Consider the following 19,236-nt stretch of genomic DNA (forward strand, 5'->3'; position numbering starts at 1 on the left):
ACGGATGTGGCATTGTGCGAGCTCATCTTGGCCAAGGCTAGAGGCTAGGGCCGAGGCTTGCTTAGTAATGGTTGTTGGCAGTCACCAGCTTGTGTCCACCCTGGCATCCATCGGGGCTAGATGGGGATAAAGCCATGGGCGCTTCCTATGGTGGAGGCGTCGACCCAGAATCGATGGTTGATGTCGGGCTAGGAATAGATGGAGAGGCCTTCGCTCTTCCTACCGCGGTGGGTGTGCCGTGAAGTGGGTGGTGATGGTGTCTTGCATAGGGGGTGCCAACCACGTCGGCTCTCCGAGATGGGTTAGGCCGAGGACCCCCCAAACAACCAACCAGTGGGCTGCATTTGTCACGCCCCATGAAATACTCAAGATGGAATACTACAAAGACTTGGCGCATACTCTTAAGGCACGAATGCAATCTTCGGCACGTTTATCTCCAAATGTAACCAACATATCTATAACCCTAGGTACCTTCGGTGCCTATATAAGCCGAGGGGATTATACCGTATAGGCCAACTCATTCACATACAATCTCGAGGTAGGACCTGACTATGGTGAAGTTAAAGGCAAAATTTTCAGGCATCTGAAGAAAATTATTTCTGATGACATGCCAGAACTTGTGGAATGGGTTGTGGAACCTGATTCCCAGTTTCTTCCGGTGCTTCAAACCATCCAATGCAGAGACTGTCCCGATCTGTGTGTGATGCCCTTCTCGAAGCTTTCTCATGCCAATTTGTGTAGTCTTCATATTGATGACTGCCCCCAGCTATCTCTGCACTCCATGCCTCTGCTTTCAACACTTCAAGATTTTTCTGTTGTGGAATCTGGTTCAAGAAAGTTGATTTACAGTCAGAAGGTATTGATTGTTTGTGGGTATAACGGTGCTTTGGACTTCCACAATCTGGATAAAGCTGAGCACATGAGCATTGCAGATATATCACACTTTTCATTGGAATTTGGAAGAGTTCGAAAAGCTTGAATCCCTAAGAAGGACAGCGATGGGAAGATCTCCTAGTTATATGGAAAGTTTACTAGTAGTATTAGTTTTGCTCCAGCCGTGTCCTATTTAATTACTTTTGTCGAGTCCGTTTTTTTTTTTGAAATGGAACACTTGTATTCCATTACGACACGGGCAAATCGCCGGTCACCGCACTGATTACATCTTCAGGATAGCTTGTGAACCATTCGCAGTGTTCATCATGAGCTAAACCTGCACCCATAGAAGCCAACACATGTGCTGGCTTGTTACAAGATCTTGGAACATAGACTACAGAGGCCTCTATAAAAAGAGTGCTAAGCTTGAACTTAATATCGCTGAACATGATTCCTAAGGGCGCCGGGTCATAGGCTGTAGATGTCATAGCTTGTTTGAGCACGAGGCAGTCTGTTTCAAAAACAACACGTCCAACACCCAAACGATCAGCCAGAGAGATGGCCTGTAGAAGAGCATAAGCTTCAGCGTGAAGAGCATCCGAGTAGTCATGTTTCCCGCCAGCTGCTACAAACCGGACATCCGGCGTTTCATCTCTGCAGATAATACCCCAGCCACCTGCTACTGTTTGTGCACAAAAGGATGCATCCGTGTTGATCTTGACCAAGTCATTCGATGGTTTCTCCCATCTACATTGCTACACTATTTCTGGTTTGGGTTTTGGCACCAGGAATTCAAACCATTCATCAACATGGTGCTTGACAGTATACCTGAAGGCCTCAACCTCTAGTCTTTTCTCGCCATGGTTACCTTTGTTTCACTCGGTCCACCAGCACCACAGCAACGCCACTGCTAGAAGCATACGTTCCTTCGGGAGGCTAAAGATTACTGACAAGCACTCTTTGGGTGAAGCACAATCTAGCAGCTTGACTCGGACGTCCTCTAGAAGCAGAGCACGCCATCGTTGCTTGACACTCTTGCATTTGATAAACAAATGGCCCCCATCCTCAAATTACTTGCCGCAGACTTCACATCGGGTGTCGAGCTCCACGCCGCGCCTGCTGATATTCATATACATTGGGTGACTATTATGAGCAAATCTCCAGAGAAAATGATGAACTCTTGGTGGGTAGTGGGTCTTCCAAATAGTCTGAAAAATTTGAGAATTGTGTTCCGTATTTCCTGAACTCTGTCCCCGCTGCCTGTTAGCTTCATTTTTCAGCATCTGTACATGTACTCCCTCTGTTCGGAATTAGTTGTCGAAGAAATGGATGTATCTAGACGTATTTTAGTTCTAGATACATCTATTTCCGAGACAGGTAATTCCGAACAGAGGGAGTACTTTATAAGCAGATTTAACTGAAAAACAACCTTTACTATTGAAATGCCACGCCACAAAATCATCAGCTTGGTCACAGATTGGTATGCTTAAAAATGCCTGGACATCATCAGCATGAAAACATCCCTCAACTAGGCCGCGGTCCCAGCTTCCAGTGTCCGGGTCCATCAATTCTGAAACCCTTGACAGAAGATTTGCACCTTGGTACGATGCAGGCATACGAGTTGCACCTCTGGGGATCCACGGATCCTCCCAGATCCTCACCTTCGTCCCGTCACCAATACGCCAGATTATCCCTTCCTTCAGCACCTCTAAACCTTTGAGAATACTGCGCCACACATAACTCATTTCAATGATAGGTTCAGCAGCTAGAACATTGCCAGAAGGGTAATACTTGGCTCGTAGCACTTGTGCACAAAGTGAATCCGGGGCTTGTATGAGTCTCCACCCCTGCCGTGCTAACATGGCCATATTGAAAGAGTGCAGATCACGGAAGCCCAGTCCACCTTCCTCTTTTGATAACTTCATTTTCTCCCATCCAATCCAATGCATCTTCCTTTCATCGGCTTGCTGACTCCACCAATATCGGCATATAAATCGGCTGATCTCATCACAGAGAGACTTAGATAGATCAAAACAAGCCATTGCGTAGGTCGGGATAGCTTGAGCGATAGCTTTAACATAGACTTCTTTACCTGCCATGGACAAGCATCTTTTCATCCCTCCCTGCAATCTGCTCAAAATACTATCCTTCAAATATGCAAAGCACTTCTTCACCGACTTGCCAATGTAAGTGGGCAATCCCAAATATTTTCCTTCATTGGTCTTAGCCCCCAATTGTAATTCCTGCAGCAACATATTTTTAATCCCTTGTTTTGCATTAGCACTAAACATCACCGAGGACTTTTCTCTGTTAATAACTTGTCCTGAGCTTTCCTCATATGCTTGCAAAATAGATTTAATTGCCTGTACTCCTTGAACAGTAGCCTGCATAACCAGAAGAGAGTCATCCGCGAAAAGAAGATGATTGACCCGGGGTGCCATTGAGGCCAACTGGATGCCTCGGATGTGTCCCTCCCTTTCAGCTTGGTGTAACAATGCTGAGAATCCCTCAGCACATAGAAGAAATAAGTACGGCGAAATTGTTGGGGATCGTAGCAGAAATCAAAAAATTTCTACGCATCACCAACATCCATCTATGGAGTTTACTAGCAACGAGAAGGAAGGAGTGCATCTACATACCCTTGTAGATCGCGAGCGGAAGCGTTGAAGTGAACGGGGTTGATGGATTCGTACTCGTCGTGATCCAAATCACCGATGACCGAGCGCCGAACGGACGGCACCTCCGCGTTCAACACACGTACGGAGCAGCGACGTCTCCTCCTTCTTGATCCAGCAAGGGGGGAAGAGAGGTTGATGGAGATCCAGCAGCACGACGGCGTGGTGGTGGAAGTAGCGGGGACCCCGGCAGGGCTTCGCCAAGCACAAGCGGGAGGGAGAGGTGTCACGGGAGGGAGAGGGAGGCGCCAGGGGCTAGGGTACTGCTGCCCTCCCTCCCCCCACTATATATAGGGGTCCCATCTGAGGAGGGGGGGCAAGGGGGTGGCTTGCCCCCCAAGCCAAGTGGGGCGCCCCCCACCCCTAGGCGCAGGGGAGGCCCAAAGGGGGCACACCAGCCCACCAGTGGCTGGTTCCCCTCCCCACTTCAGCCCATGGGGCCCTCCGGGACAGGTGGCCCCACCCGGTGGACCCCCGGGACCCTTCCGGTGGTCCCGGTACAATACCGATAACCCCCGAAACTTTTTCGGTGGCCGAAACTGGACTTCCTATATATAATTCTTCACCTCCGGACCATTCCGGAACTCCTCGTGACGTCCGGGATCTCATCCGGGACTCCGAACAACTTTCAGGTTTCCGCATACTAATATCTCTACAACCCTAGCGTCACCGAACCTTAAGTGTGTAGACCCTACGGGTTCGGGAGACACGCAGACATGACCGAGACGACTGTCCGGTCAATAACCAACAGCGGGATCTGTAGTGTACCTTTATAGTTTGGTACACCCAAAGCACTCCTACGGCATCCGGGAGTTACACGATCTCATGGTCTAAGGAAATGATACTTGACATTGGAAAAGCTCTAGTAAACGGACTACACGATCTTTGTGCTATGCTTAGGATTGGGTCTTCTCTTCTAGGGCATATTTCCAACAAAAAGGACCTAAGAAACTCCTAACCTAGCCACAACATATTGTTTATTATGCAGAAATGTTTTTTTATATTGAAATGCTATTGAAGGTTGTTGTTGATTACGTGTATGAGTTTATTAATGAGGATGAAAAGTCAACAGAGATGGGGCCGGAAAAACTTTTATCCGAGCGGGTATAGGATGGGGACGGGCATTGGGTGGCTGTCATGGGGACGGGTGTGGGGACACGATTTAACTCGCCACCCACCAGCATGTCTCTCGTATCATCGCTTGTCCACTCCATACAGCAGGAGCCAGCTGCGACTAGTGTGGTCTGTCGGCCATTTCCCCTCTCCCTCTTTTTTCACTTTGTACAGAGGCATCTTCAAGGCAGCTTGAGTAATATCCAAACAAAAGCGGACATTAAATTTCAATTAATTTTCGGTTTACCCGTATCCCGCGTCATCTTCCACTCCGGCGGCCAGATCACCTAAGACTGGGCAACACCGGATCTGCAGAGGACCCGGTCCTCGTCCGTGGATCTGGTCGAGGGAAATCATTTTCTCCATTGTTTCCGTCAGTGAGGCTGGATCACATCCTGTACTTTGCTTTTCTTCTAGTTATTGTTCATCACCAGCGAGATGTGCTCCATTCGTATTGAGTGCCATGCGTGCGTTTTCTTGTTGACCGCCCGCCGGGCTTAGATCTGCGTCCCATTCTATCGATTTGAGTTTGTTTGCCTCACCATCCCCTTTTCTGCAGGATCCGTGTTGGGATGGCAAAGCCGATTTCTGATGTCTTCCCCATGTAGTCGCGGGATTCCATCATCATCGGCTTTGACGTTTGCTCTGAGGCCACCAGCGGTTTGACATGTACATATGATGTAGTTTGATCATCGAAAAAAAATGATGTAGTTTGCTTTCCCGGATAATGCTAGACGTTCCTGTTTCTGAGACACAAACTTTTCTTGGCCAAAACCAATAATTGCGGATTTTTTTTATTCTTGGTGGGTTGATTGTTGCTTTACCACGCGATTCAGTTTTTGGCATGTCTGAAGAAAAAAATGCAGAATTAATAGCCTTGTCGTGTCTTGGTCAGATCGATTGCTCTCATCCTGTACCGTTCTGCTATTTACCTGCTACTGCAAGTTCATCGACCCTAGGAACTGTTCTTAGTAAATTCAGAAATGCAACTGTTGTTTTTTTTGCCGAAAACTGCAATGCTATTACTTCTCATGATCTCATCGTGTACGGTCGGTGTAGCATGATATAGATAACTCCATAGTCATAACAGCGTGGCATGCTTCAGTAAAATTCAGGGGCTAATCATTCATATTGGTTACCATTCTCTTAGCGCTGCTCCATGCTCTGTTGTTTTTGATGGAATTTTGTGTACCGACTTGTGATATGGAAGGATATTTGTGACTTGGCACTATTTGCTCCATGCTCCATGCTCAGTAAAATTCAGTGTTGTTCTGTTTTTATTTTCTGCCTTGCAGTTATTATTTATTGTTCATGGAAAAAGGAGATCCTTATCTAGGTCATATGTTTTATGAGAGGTATTGCATGATAGATTTTGTTTTATTTTGTACATGATGTATGATGAAATGGTCGGTGGCGCACTGATTTTAGAGCGGTCTTGGACACCTGAAGTGGATCTCAAGCTAGTTGTCATTAGGCATGATGCATTGCGGTTGTGTTAGAAACACTTTATTATGCCTTGATCATGACCGTATTGAATTGCTTTGTGTTAGAAACACTTTCTTATGCCTTAGATTCACCGGTCATGTGTAGTATATCTAGAGAAGTTTGATCTATTGTTCCGTCCACCCTCTCATTGTTGAATTAATCATGGGTAGTTGGTTGTGTATTTGGAACTAAAAAAGGTTAGATTTATCTTAATTGGGAAAAGGCAGTGTTTAAGATGAACCGTTTTTCCTTCATCGCTAGCCTATGATGAATGGAAAATAAATGAACGCACAATAGAGTTTAGTGTGCAGGCCGTTTCTTTTTGTTCTGCACATCTTCAGAGTAAAAAAAATGAAGCTATCTTTTAGCTCTATTCTGTTTTTAGTCGCCTCATTTTTATCTTGTATTCTAGTTTTTTTTTGGCGGGTATCTTGTGTCCTAGTTATGTTTTTATGATTAGCCATAGTATATATTTTTTCATTTTCTCAGTAGATGATGATGATTGGAACACCCATGAACATACATTAGGGTTTAGGATTCAGGCCATTTATTTTTGTTTTGTTGATTATCAGACTAGAAATGATGTGGCCTGAATACTAGACCCTGATGTAGATTGGGTCTCTTTTTATGATTAGGCTGTCGTTTTGTTCAGTTGGCAACAAGTCATGGCCCCACTTTTGATTCGTTTGCCTGTTTGTTCAAAAAATGATACAGGGTTAGGATAAACCGCCTTATGAGCAACATTTGAAGAGGTCCGTTTTGGCAAGATTTGTGGAGTGCAAAAGCACAACATGTCTTGATAGTGGAGATTTTCCGAACGAGCCAAGGAAATTGCCAAAATGTTTGAATTTGGTGTTCCGAATTGTGTGTGGTAAGGACACTGGACCATTTGAAGCTAACTTTCTTTGGATGGTTGTTGTTGTTAGCCAAAGAGTTTCCAACTCATGAAATCCTTATGTATGTGCCGTTTCATGTAACTGCGAATTGTGTAATCTGACTTTACTATTGGATGAGTAAATAGCATAAAACTACTACTTTACAGGCTATGGTTCCAAAAAACTACCGGTTTTAAATTTTTCCCAAAAACCTATCAGTCGCGCGGTTCGCTGTTTCAAAAAACCCAAAATCTTCGTTGTTAAAAAATTAAACAAGTTTATGACAGGTCGGGCCCGCACCTAAACGATCCGTTAGTTGACCGTTTTGTTTGACCGTTAATTTATTGTGGGACCCACGTGTAAGATGTCTCTTCTTCCTCCTACCATTTCTTCTCTCCCGTCTCCTCCTCCCGGCAAAGGCCCGACCACGGCCACCCCCACCACGCCCCGCGCCCAGGAGCAAGGGCCGGCCGCCGCGAGCCGCCGCGCCCAGGGGCAAGGGCCGCTGCGCCCAGGAGCAAGGGCCGCCGCGAGCCGCCCCCAGGAGCAAAGGCCGCCGCGAGCCGCCGCGCCCAGGGGCAAGGGCCGCCGCGCCCAGGAGCACAGGCTGCCGCGAGCCGCGCGCCGCCCCCAGGAGAAGCGGCAGCGGCCGGTAAGGAGCTCCGCCTGCACCCAGCCCGTCGAGCCGCCTCCTTCCGCCTGGCCCGCAACCTAGTCGCCGGTGTTGTTCCACGCGTCGGCGTAGGTGAGCAGGAAGTGGCCCGGCGCGCGCGCCCAGCGCGGCTGGCCGGCGAAGAAGGCGAAGCGGGCGGTGGCGTTCGTCTGGAGGTCCGGGACGCCGCAGCGCGGGGTGGCGAGGAGGTCGAGCGTGCGGGCGTCGAGGCGGCCGGTGACGGGGAGGCCGAGGGTGGACTGGTAGAGCCGCACCACGAGCTGGCCGTCGGCGTCGTCAGGCGTGGACGCGTAGCCGAAGCGCGCCAGGTAGCGCCTGAGGCCGTCGGTGACGTTGCCGTCCCGCGCCCAGGAGAAGGGAGCTCCACGCATCGCCCGGGACGGAAGGGAGCTCCACGGTGGTGCCATGGCTGCTGGCCGGCGGCCCTCACGCCGGCTGCTGGCGCACAGCCACGGGGAGGGACCCGATTGCATTTTTTCAAAAGTTTGCAGGGACCCGATTGCGTTTTGAAAAGTTTGCAGGGACCTGATGACATTTTTGAAAAGTTTACCGACACTGTCATGTGGGACCCACATGCGGTCAAACACACGGTCAAATAGACAGATCGTTTAGGTGCGGGCCCGACCTGTCATAAACATGTTTAATTTTTTAACAAAGAGAATTTGGGGTTTTTTTGAAACAGCCAACCCCTGATTTGGTAGTTATCTGAGAAAAATTAAAAAGTGATAGTTTTTTGAAGCCATAGCCTGTAAACTAATAGTTTTATGCTATTTACTCCTATTGAATGGACCATTTTGTTGAAGACTGCCAGTTGGGTGAAAAATTGTGTTTGTTGATATCATTGTTGTGAGGCGGATTGTTATGTTTCAATTGAATTTACCATTTGCATTTTATTTTTATTTTGTATTTTGGCTCTGCATTTGTTCATGTACCGAATTGTGATGTTATACTGCCCTCCTTTGTGGGAGAGGGGTGCTATCAGTCTGTCTACCAGACATCATACGTGTTCTTTTGCAGACATCATACGTGTTCTTTTGCCGGGTTGAGGTTTAGGGTAGTTTCGTGCCGGGTTCTCATGCTGCCAAGGTTTTGGCTTGGTCGTTCGATTAGAAAATTGGTTCGTGGTGGAGAGAAGTGTGAGTGCCCATGCCTAGCAGTGCACGCTGTAGCTACAGCTAGTGAGTTGACAACACCTGCACCTAGCATGCTTTGGGCAGGCGTCGCAGTAAATGAGGACGGGTAGTCTGCCATGGACAGGAACAGTCGAATTTAATGCAGAGAGGAGACGGTGGAAAGTGAACCACACTGCGCGACGCAAAGCTGATGCAAGACGTCTAGTGAACTCGCTAATTCTAATTGAGATTAGGGAGGACTAAACTTTTTGCCGTGTCAGACAAAGCGCATGTGGCTAATCTGTTCCGATTTTCTAGCGTGTGGAACAGATAAAACTGAGGTGCCAGACAAATTAGCTATTTTCATGTTCATGTATCAATAAGCCACAAACTGGCAACCAAGGCCATGCAGCTCGCCACACCATCGGTAACAAGTGGCTTCCACTATTTTCATGTTCATGTATCAATAAGCCACAAACTGGCACCAAGTCTGATAGTGCCAGTCATGTTGATGAGTTGACATTTGATAGAGTGTCTATGTCCAAGAAAATTAAGTTAGTGACCAAGGATATACATGCATTGTGCGATATGCTCTCCAAATTGCTCAGTGTTACACCCCATAGCAGCACAACTGTAACCCTAACACGGCCTCTTGTAGGATCAACGATTTCACAAGATAGACTGTATGGTAGAGAGGACATTTTTGAGAAAACCATAAATTGTATCACCAGCTGCTGTGAAACCCTTTCTATTCTTCCCATAGTTGGACCAGGCGGTATTGGAAAATCAACACTTACTCAACACCTGTATAATGACACAAGGACCCGAGAACACTTTAGTGCCAGGGTCTGGATATCTGTATCCACTGATTTCGATGTGCTTAAGCTAAACCAGCAAATCCTAAGCTGCATGCCTGCTACTGAAGAAGAAGAAAGCAAAACTACACATGAAACAAATAGCTTAAGCAGCATTCAAGAATACATTGCACAGAGACTGAGATCTAAAAGGTTTTTAGTTGTCTTGGATGATGTATGGAAATGTGATAATATGTCTGAATGGAAAAGTCTGTTAGCTCCGTTCACAAAGGGGGAAGCCAAAGGCAGCATGATAATTGTCACAACTCGGTTTCCAAAACTAGCAGATATGATGAAAACAGTTGATCAACTACCACTAGAACTGCAAGGTTTGGAGCCTAATGACTTCTTCGCATTCTTTGAAGAACGTATCTTTGGTGAACTCGACAGACCTGAAGGTTACATTGACATTTTGAGTGGTATCGCAAGAGAAATTGCATATAAGTTAATGGGTGACCCTCTAGCAGCCAAAACAGCCAGTCGACTATTGAGGAAAAACATGTCTCAGGAACATTGGATGGCAGTTCTTGAACACAAGGAATGGGAATGTAGTAAAGACGGTGACGATATTATGTCATCACTGTACACTAGCTACGACTACCTCCCTTTTCTCCTGCAAAAATGCTTTTCCTACTGTGCCCTTTTCCCAAAAGGTCATAGGTTTAGTCATTTAGAAATGAATCGTTTTTTGACTGCGGTAGGCATCATAGACTCTACTCACCAAGACGATACAAATTATTTGGAAGAACTAGTGGACAATGGTTTTCTTCTTAAGGCAGATGATTTGATTGGTCAAAACTATATAATGCATAAGTTATTGCATGACCTATCTCAAAAGGTTTCAGTACAAGAATGCCTCAACATAAGTGGATCAGATTTTAAATCTGACACAGTTCCACAATCTATTCGACACCTGTCTATCACTTTGAAAGATACATATGATGAAAATTTTCTTGAAGAAGTGAGTAAACTAAAAACTAGGATAGACATTGCAAATTTACGGACTTTGATGATTTTCTGTGAATATCAAGGAAATTTTGCTGGTATTTTAAAAGATACGTTTGAGGAAGTAGATAGTCTGCATGTCCTATTTATAGTTGTGAAATCCCTGGATGATTTGCCAAAAGGCTTTTCAAAACTTATCCACCTCCAGTACCTCAAACTTGGATCACCTTATGGCATAGAGATGGCATTACCTAGCACACTATCAAGATTTTATCACTTGAAATTCTTAGACCTAGAAGATTGGCATGGTAGTTCTAATGTTCCAAAAGACATTAACCGCCTTGTGAATTTGCAAGACTTCATTGCTAAGAAAGAACTCCACTCCAGTGTTCCTGAGGTTGGAAAGATGAAGTATCTACGGGAACTAAAAGAATTCTGTGTTAAGAAAGAGAGTGTTGGATTTGAATTAAGAGAGCTGGGGGAAATGACAGAGCTTGGAGGAGAACTCAGAATATGCAATCTCGAAAAGGTAGCAACCAAAGAAGAAGCTAGTGAAGCCAAACTGAAGTCCAAAAGGAATCTGAAGAAGTTAACATTAGTTTGGGGCAGTGAAGAACGGACTGTAGATGGTGATGTTCTTGATGGTCTTCAACCACATCCTGATCTTAGAGAGCTTTGCATTGCAAATCATGGTGGTGCTGTTGGTCCCAGCTGGTTGTGTGTTGACATTTTGCTGAAACAGCTAGGGGCTCTCCATCTGGAAGGGTTGTCTTGGGACACTCTTCCACCTTTTGGGCAGCTACCATACCTCACCAAACTCGTTTTGAAGAAGATTTCTGGAGTGCGTCAGTTGAGAATACAGGACATGGCATCGCTGGAGTCATTGATGATATGTAGATGTGGCAACTTCTTCTCTGGGTGTTCCGTGGAAGAAGCAGGAGGAGGAACTGGGACAATGAAGCCTTTCCCTGCTTCCCTCAAGAAGCTTGGTATTTCAACTGAGTCAAGCATACAGTCAATGGCTCTGCTCTCAAACCTCACGTCTCTCACCCATCTGACACTAAAAGATTGTGTCAAGTTAACAGTGGATGGATTCAATCCGCTGATCACAGTAAACCTGAAGGTATTGGTGGTATTTAACTGCAGATGGGACAGAAGTTGTCCTGAATCTATAGCAGCGGATCTGCTCTCAGAGGTGGCAAGTAGCAGAGTAATGCCTGCAGGATCCTTCCAATTGGAACAGCTCAAGGTGGAGAGCATCTCGGCAGTGCTTGTCGCTCCCATCTGCAACCTCATTGCCACTACCATCCACACAGTGATCTTCTGCCATGATCACCGGGTCAAAAGCTTCACGGAAGAGCAAGAAAAGGCGCTTCAGCTCCTCACATCACTCCGACACCTCGGATTTGATGGTTGTGGGGCTCTGCAGTCCCTCCCACGAGGGTTGCATCGCCTTTATTCACTGGAGAACTTAGAGGTCCTTTGGTGTTGTGAAGTCCAATCCATACCCAAGGAGGGCTTCCCTGTTTCACTGCAAAACCTACGCATAAGGCCTTGCAGGACCGAGGTTAAGGAGCAAATTGAGAAAATCAGAATAACAAACCCGGATTTATCTGTACAGTACGAGTAACCCAAGGTAACACTTGTCACCTACCTCTTCTTTTACGTAAGTGCGGCTTGCTTCTTCACCCTGCTTTATCTCAACTTCTCATCTCTTACAGGCTAGCAAGTTCCACTACCACTGTTGCAATGTGTACAGAAGTTGTGAAATCTAGCAGGCTGCTATGCACCGTAAATCTGCATTTGCACACAAATCAGCTGGTTAGTACATGGAAAGCTGACTCCAGCTCCTTCACTTATATGATTTCATTCACAGTCCGTAGCTGATTCCTGTGTTTCCTTGTCTACAAAAATTACAGAGATACTATTAGTTAATTCTTATGCAGCTTACCATTTTCTAACAAGAACTATTAATTTCTTCAACAGGCTTCGTAGCTCTTGTTCAGTCGCAGACTACAGCGCATTTACTTTTGGAATTTGAATAGAGCGGCTGCATGCTAAATTTGAAGGCTAAGGTGACACCATATGGACCTAGAGGTGAATATCTCTTATATTTTTAAATTTTAACTTTCTGAAAGAATCTCATCAAGTAAACAATTTGCAAGCGTGTGGAAAACTTAAGGCGATATCTTCTTTCAGGACTGGAAGCAGACCTTACGAATAATGGACATTCGCGACCACAGATGTAACCAACTCTCCATTCTGCAATGGTGGTAGCTTCTGGCCATGCCAATTTACAAGCTTTTTGTTTGAATATTAATGTGCTTGCTTCGTTATGCTCCAATGCTTACTTTTTTCATCGCTTCTGAATTTTGACAGAGCTGCTATGGGCACTTTCTTCACTCCTTCTCTGCTGTTAGCTTTGTGTTGATGATTGGTGCCATCACCATCCTCATCATGCTTCAGCTCTCAATGTCAAATAAAGGACATACGAGACACTAACTTCAACTAAATATGGTAACATAATTCACATGGTACTGTTCAGCAAAATGCCTTCAGTTGTAAACACGAGAATATCTTCAGCAGAGTCTTTTGTATCGCAGGAACTGAGGCCAGAATCATGGAATTATGCTTGCGTGTTTTGTCACAGCAATATGTCAACAGTAAAACCGCTACGGCCAATACAATTGGCATTATTAACCGTGAAGCAGAGGTGCTATACTGTTGCTCTCCAGTATTTTCTTTTCTTTAGACCCAATTTGCCTTTTCTGTTATCCCTTAGATTATTCTTATTTCCATCAAATTAGTGCCTTTGTCTGAAGGGTATCAGGTCTTCTTTTTTCCAGTCCCTGCGGGAGGATCAACCACACCTGAACACTCTGAATCATAGAATGGCATCCTGCTCTATGTCCAGGCTGCTTGTAATTAAGCAGTGCTTGAAACAAAATTTTGCCATACTGTGAGCACATAGAAGTTCAAGCACCTTGCCTTTGTAGCAGAGAAGATATCTAGCTGGTGGTGAATTTCTCAGGATGGTGTAAAGGTAATCCGTCTTGCTGTGCTGAAATTATTCCTGCATTGGAGATACATTTTATAGAGGTGTCAGTTAATTCATTTACAGTCCATTCATGGTTTCTGTTTTTGCTTGACTACAGAAGGACAGAGATACTATATAATTCTGTGAAGCTTCCCTTTTCTAACAAGAACTATTAATTTCTTCAACAGGCTTGGTAGCTTTCTGTTCTGTCTTGGACTACAGCATCCCTAATTTCAGAATGGCATATTACAGTGTGCATGGAACAGATGGATGCTCAATTTGAAGCCTGAGGTGACACCAGATGGGCCTCGTTCTTCAACAGAGTGATACCAATGTAATTCTTCTACTGTGAATTTTTTTCTGCATTCGTGTTAATCGCACTACCTACAGGCGCTCGCTGAGTTGTTTGAACCTTAGATTTCTCGGGTCTCATACCAAATTGTTCTTGTAGGATTAAAGTGGATGCTTTCTCCTGCTACAGAAGATATGTTCCGCCAGCAGGCAATGCAAAAGTATGTATTAAGTGGCAGATATGTTCTCAGAAGTTCTGCCGCCACTTGTTGGCATTGATTTGAAAATTTTCAGAGATTGTGATTGAGATTGTTGGCATCTGGTGTCACCTTACTCACGCCTATCAGGAGCAGCGATCTTTAAGATTGTACGATTCTCCAGATATTCTGAAGATCAGAATGGTATCCAGTTCTGCTATTGTGACTCCAGTCTGCAGGTATGTATGGTTTTCACTTGATCATTAGCTTCCAGAATATGCTTTTGTTGTTTGGCACTGACCTTTTTGTGCCATATGGCAGTGATCGTCCTTCAGGTGTTCCTTTCAGTTTGCTCCATGTCGACAAACACCTACACAGAGGATTCCTGTTGGTGTTTGCACCTTCCCATGTGCACATATCCGGGCTCCTGCTCGCGCTTACAAAGCCAAGAAAGATCCTCAGCCAGACGCTATTTGATAGGACTAAAGACAAGCTCCCTGGTACAATCCAATCCTGCTATCTGAAGTACAGAAATATTAATCCAATTCAGCTTCCTTTTCTAACAAGAACTATTGATGTCTTCGACAGCTTGGTAGCTTTCTGTTCTGTCCTGGGCTACAGCACCCTTACTTTCAGAATGGTGTATTACACTTAGAATGGTGAATATCTATTATATTTTCTAAACTTTACTTTCGGTTGCATGACTCCTGGTGAATATCTATTCTACAGCACCCTTTCTTTAAGGTGGTACATTTTGTATTCTTCTTTCAGAACTGGAAGCAGACCTTTCACTTTGTGAAAAAAACATGGAACATGCGACGACAGCAAATACGACCAACTCTCAGTTTCTACCATGTTAGTAACCCAGCTTTTTGGTTGAAAAATAATGTGCTTGCTTCTTTATGCCCCTGTGGCCTGTGCTTACTTTTTCATCGCTTCTGAATGCTGACAGGGCTGCCAGGCGTTGCTATTATCCTTCTGTGTTTTGTCATGTGCACATCTAAAGCAGCAAAATTCGCCCTCAACCTCAAGCCCCAGATTATAGAATACATGTAGTAGAGCAGCTATATTAGCTAATGGTGTAGATCTTCTACATGGTGCTACAAATGTAATTCTTCTACCGTGAGATTCTTTCTGCATTTGTGTTAATTACCCTTTATACAGTCCCTAGCTGAGTTGTTTGAACCTTGGATTTCTTGCGTGTCTTACTGATTTATTCTTGTAGGATTAAAGCGGATGGTTCCTGAAACTATGGGGGTCCAGTCCTGCCACAGAATATATGTTCCACCAGCAGGCAACATCCACTACAGAAGTATGTATTGAGTTGCAGCTATCTTCTCAGAAATTCTGCCACCACTTTTTTGGAATATTGATTTCAGTGGCCACTATTTAAAAGGTTCAGAGAAATCAATCATTAAATCAAGTGCCTCTGCAAGGAGCGGCTGTCCCTAAGATTGTGCGATTCTCCAGACATTCTGAAGATCAGAACGGTATCCAGTTCTGCTTTTGTGACTCCAGTCTGCAGGTACGTATGGTTTTGGCATGATAATTAGCTTCCTGAATATGCTTTTGTTGTTTGGCACTTAGTTTTTGTGCGATATTATTGGCAATGATCGTCCTTCAGGTGTTCCTTCAGTTTGCTCCCTGTCAGACAAACACCTACACAGAGGGGTTCAGAGGATGATTCGAAGGCTTACCATGACTGTTATCGACAGTCGGTGGCACAGTCCACGCTCAATGTTGTCTTGTTCGCCACCGATCCAGTTGAGCACAGACAGTCAGGATGATCTACTGTCAGCTGCACCGCTGCAGCCCTCGCTGTAAGAGCTTCCTCAGCCATCTCGACCAGTTGATGGTGATGCATTCAGCAGAGCACAGAGGTGTAGATAAAAATCCCCAAGGGCGCAATGTTGACGATGTGTTGATGTTCCCCCAGTTATTTCTAGTCAAATTCGGTTGCGCCTTGTTTCATATTCAACACTTAATGAAGAATGTAATGAGTGAATGGGTGGGAGAAATTGTAAGGCTCGCTCATTTGATTGTTGTACTCTACTATAAGAGGGCAGGCCTCAATCTGATGTCCCCAGTCCCTAGACAGCTAGGCCTTCTTAAAATTGCAAATTGAGCAGATATACAGGGGTCTCTTATGTTTTGTGCCAAATCTCTTTCTGATCCAAACTAGACTGACCTGAGACTGGGAGGAACTGCCGGAGCGCTGCTTGGTTCCAGATCTACCCGGTGCCGGCAGCCAAGAGCTGGGCGCCGTATAGCCCTGCACGCAGAACCGCCCGGACCTCGCCATCGCCGGCCGCCTCCACCACATTTCCTTTTCGCCCCACGGCGGCCTCAGCCCCGGAGCTCCCCCGCAGCCGCGACTAGAACCTTTTTCGGCGGCGATGAATGGGAGGGAGATGGATTCATTTGGAGGTCGATGGGGATGGTGGAGTTTCAGAGCTGGCCAAATGGGCTGGCTCGGCACGGCCCAGCCCATCGTAATCGTGCCTGGCACGGCCCGGCCCGCCGTGGCATGATTATTAGCCGGGCCATGCTGTGCCGGAACACGTGCTGCCCCCACTAGCCCAGGGACGGCCCAGAAGCACGCCAGGCCTGTTAGGCTGCCGGCCTGCTAGGCTGTTTTTGACCTATTGATCTATTTTTTTTTGGCCATGTATATTTAAAAAATTCTAAATAAGAATAAAATAAATAAGCGGGCTGTGTCGTGCCGCCCCGCGTGCTCAGCCTTCAGGCCCAGGCACGGCCCCTGGCGTGCCGGGCCTGGCCCGTTTAGCACGTGCCGTGTAGGCGTGCTATCGGGTCGGCCTAGTTATCACGGCCCGTTTGGCCAGCTTTGCTTTGAAGGTATCTTCTTCCCTTTTATTTCGGTTTGTCGCAGCCCCACACACCTAATCTCTAATGCAACGTCTCATAGCCGTTAGATTTAGGCCACGGGTTCTTCCTCCTCGCATCGTTGTGATTTTGCCCCAGGAACGCAAAGCAATGGTGCCCAAAAAAACCAAAAATGCATGGTTACAACAAGCAAAAAGTATGGTTCCAGCGAAAACAACTCATGGTTCCAGCAAAAAAAACACGGTTTCTCAAAAAAGCAATGGCATGACCAACAAACCAAAATGCATGGTTCTAACAAAAAAAACATGATTCCAGCAAAAACAATACGTGGTTCCAGCAAAACAAATGGATCGCCATCGTTGGATCGCAGCAAAAAATCTGGTCGGCCCTAGCAAAGAAAAAGGGTCGTCGATGCCATTCCCAGCACCGCTGACAGTATTGCGGTTGCTGGTAGGAGCCGCCGTCTCTAGGTTCCGGACTTGCCAGTTCCAACATCGAGGGGATATCCTACAACTCAGATGTTGCGACCACGAAACTTGGAGTAGAGCTGCCGCTGTCATTGGACTGCTGCAGAACCACTCGAGTCACTGCACCAACTTCCTGCTCTGGAGGCTGAGAAGTATCTTGGCGGCCACAATGGCCATGCGCTCCTCATCGTACTCCGCCATGGGGAAAGCCTCAAGAAACAAACTTGCGCACACTGCAGCCTAGTGATGGATGGAGGTGTGTTTTCTTTTGGCGGAAAGGGGGTGATGGGGGAAGAAGAAAGAGATAAGGCAGACGGGGGAAAGGATAAGGTAACACGAGGCTTCCATGAGTAGGATCTACTGGACACGTGCGTTGCGACGAAGCGGTCGGCCGGTGTTAATCGTTTCCCTTTATCTTTCTTTTTCCTTTTCTGGCAAGTGTCACTTATCTTATAGAAACAATATACTTCTTAAAGAAAAATACATCAACTTTAATCTATGTTTACAAATATTTCTTTCTTCGTGCACTACTAGGGAAAACCTTAGTAGTAGTGCTTGTTTTTAAGCTAGTAGTAGCCTTGTGCAAGCGCTACCACTAAGGCGCTACAGCTAACTAGTAGCAGTAGCGCTGGAAAGGAAGCGCTACTGCTATACCTAGTTAGCAGTAGCGCTTTTCTATAGTAAGCGCTATTGATAGTACTAAGTAGCAGTAACGCTTCTTCAGAAAAGCGTTGCTGCTAACTTTTCTTGTATTTTTAAAAATACAGCTTATTTTCGTTGTGGTTTTATATGCAGTACTTTCATCATATGATTTTATGATCATGATTAATTATTATATATAACAGTGAGTGAAATAAACGTGGAGTAGATTCAAGTGGAGGCAACATGTGGTGCATGTCGAAAGTACTACTAATCCAAACTAGAAAGTACTACTAATCCAAACTTGATCTAATTTGGATTAGTAGTACTTTCGATGTGCACCACATGTTGCCTCCACTGGAATCTAATCCATGTTCATTTCCCCTACCAATATATGGCGCATAGGGCGCCCCCAAGCGCCATAACACGCCCCCCCCCTCCCTGCGCGTCTTCTTTATTTTTCTGTTTTCTTTTTCTTTTTCTTTCTTTTTTTTTCATTTTCGTTTCCTCAATTTGCGAAAATATTTTAAATTCATGAACATGTTTCAAAATTGCCAACATTCTCTAAAATCATGAACATTTTTCGAAATTGTGAAAATATTTTTGATAAATTCAAAAACTTTTTTCGAAATCATGATCATTTTCTGAATATCGTGAACATTTTTTGAAATTCATGAATTTTTTTCGCAATAGTGAAAGCAAATCAAATTCGTAAACATTCCTTCAACCTTGAACACTTTTTGAATTTGCACAAGTTTTTTTCTGAAATCTTGTACATTTTCTGAAACTATGAACAATTTAAAATTTATGAAATTTTTTGAATGATTTTTTTGAAATCATGAACATTTTTTGAAATTTATGAACAATTTTTCAAAACAGTGAACAATTTTGAAATTCATGAACGTTCCTTCAACCATGGACATTTTTCAAATTCATGAACATTCCTTCAACCTTGAACAATTTTTGAATTTGCAAAAGTTGTCTTTAAATCATGATTTTTGTTTTTTGAAAACTATGAACATTTTTAAAATTTGATGAACAAATTTTAAATTCGTGAACATTTTTTGAATTCTTGAACATTTTCATGATTCCTCTTTTTTTTCAAAATGCGCATCTTTTAAGTTTTGGAACTTTTTAATCGCGAACTTTATTT

General features: G+C 45.0%; 1 protein-coding gene and 2 long non-coding RNA genes across 3 annotated transcripts; all 3 read left to right on the forward strand.

Moving 5' to 3' along the window:
* Positions 1-4,775: 4,775 nt before the first annotated feature.
* LOC123179937 (uncharacterized) lies at positions 4,776-5,539 on the forward strand. Its single transcript, XR_006490623.1, has 2 exons — positions 4,776-5,034; positions 5,221-5,539. It is a non-coding gene; the product is annotated as an uncharacterized lncRNA (long non-coding RNA).
* Positions 5,540-8,099: 2,560 nt separating this feature from the next.
* Positions 8,100-12,235, forward strand: LOC123156977 (putative disease resistance protein RGA4). Its single transcript, XM_044575186.1, has 2 exons — positions 8,100-8,177; positions 9,164-12,235. Exons 1-2 carry the CDS (start codon positions 8,100-8,102, stop codon positions 12,233-12,235), a joined length of 3,150 nt encoding a protein of 1,049 aa, XP_044431121.1.
* Positions 12,236-13,666: 1,431 nt separating this feature from the next.
* On the forward strand, positions 13,667-16,298 carry LOC123179938 (uncharacterized). The gene is made up of 9 exons (XR_006490624.1): positions 13,667-13,976; positions 14,094-14,369; positions 14,452-14,630; positions 14,719-14,789; positions 14,902-14,985; positions 15,083-15,238; positions 15,356-15,442; positions 15,527-15,655; positions 15,755-16,298. It is a non-coding gene; the product is annotated as an uncharacterized lncRNA (long non-coding RNA).
* Positions 16,299-19,236: the final 2,938 nt, after the last annotated feature.

This window comes from Triticum aestivum, chromosome 1D (genome assembly GCF_018294505.1).
Source record: "Triticum aestivum cultivar Chinese Spring chromosome 1D, IWGSC CS RefSeq v2.1, whole genome shotgun sequence".
Taxonomy (NCBI): domain Eukaryota; kingdom Viridiplantae; phylum Streptophyta; class Magnoliopsida; order Poales; family Poaceae; genus Triticum; species Triticum aestivum.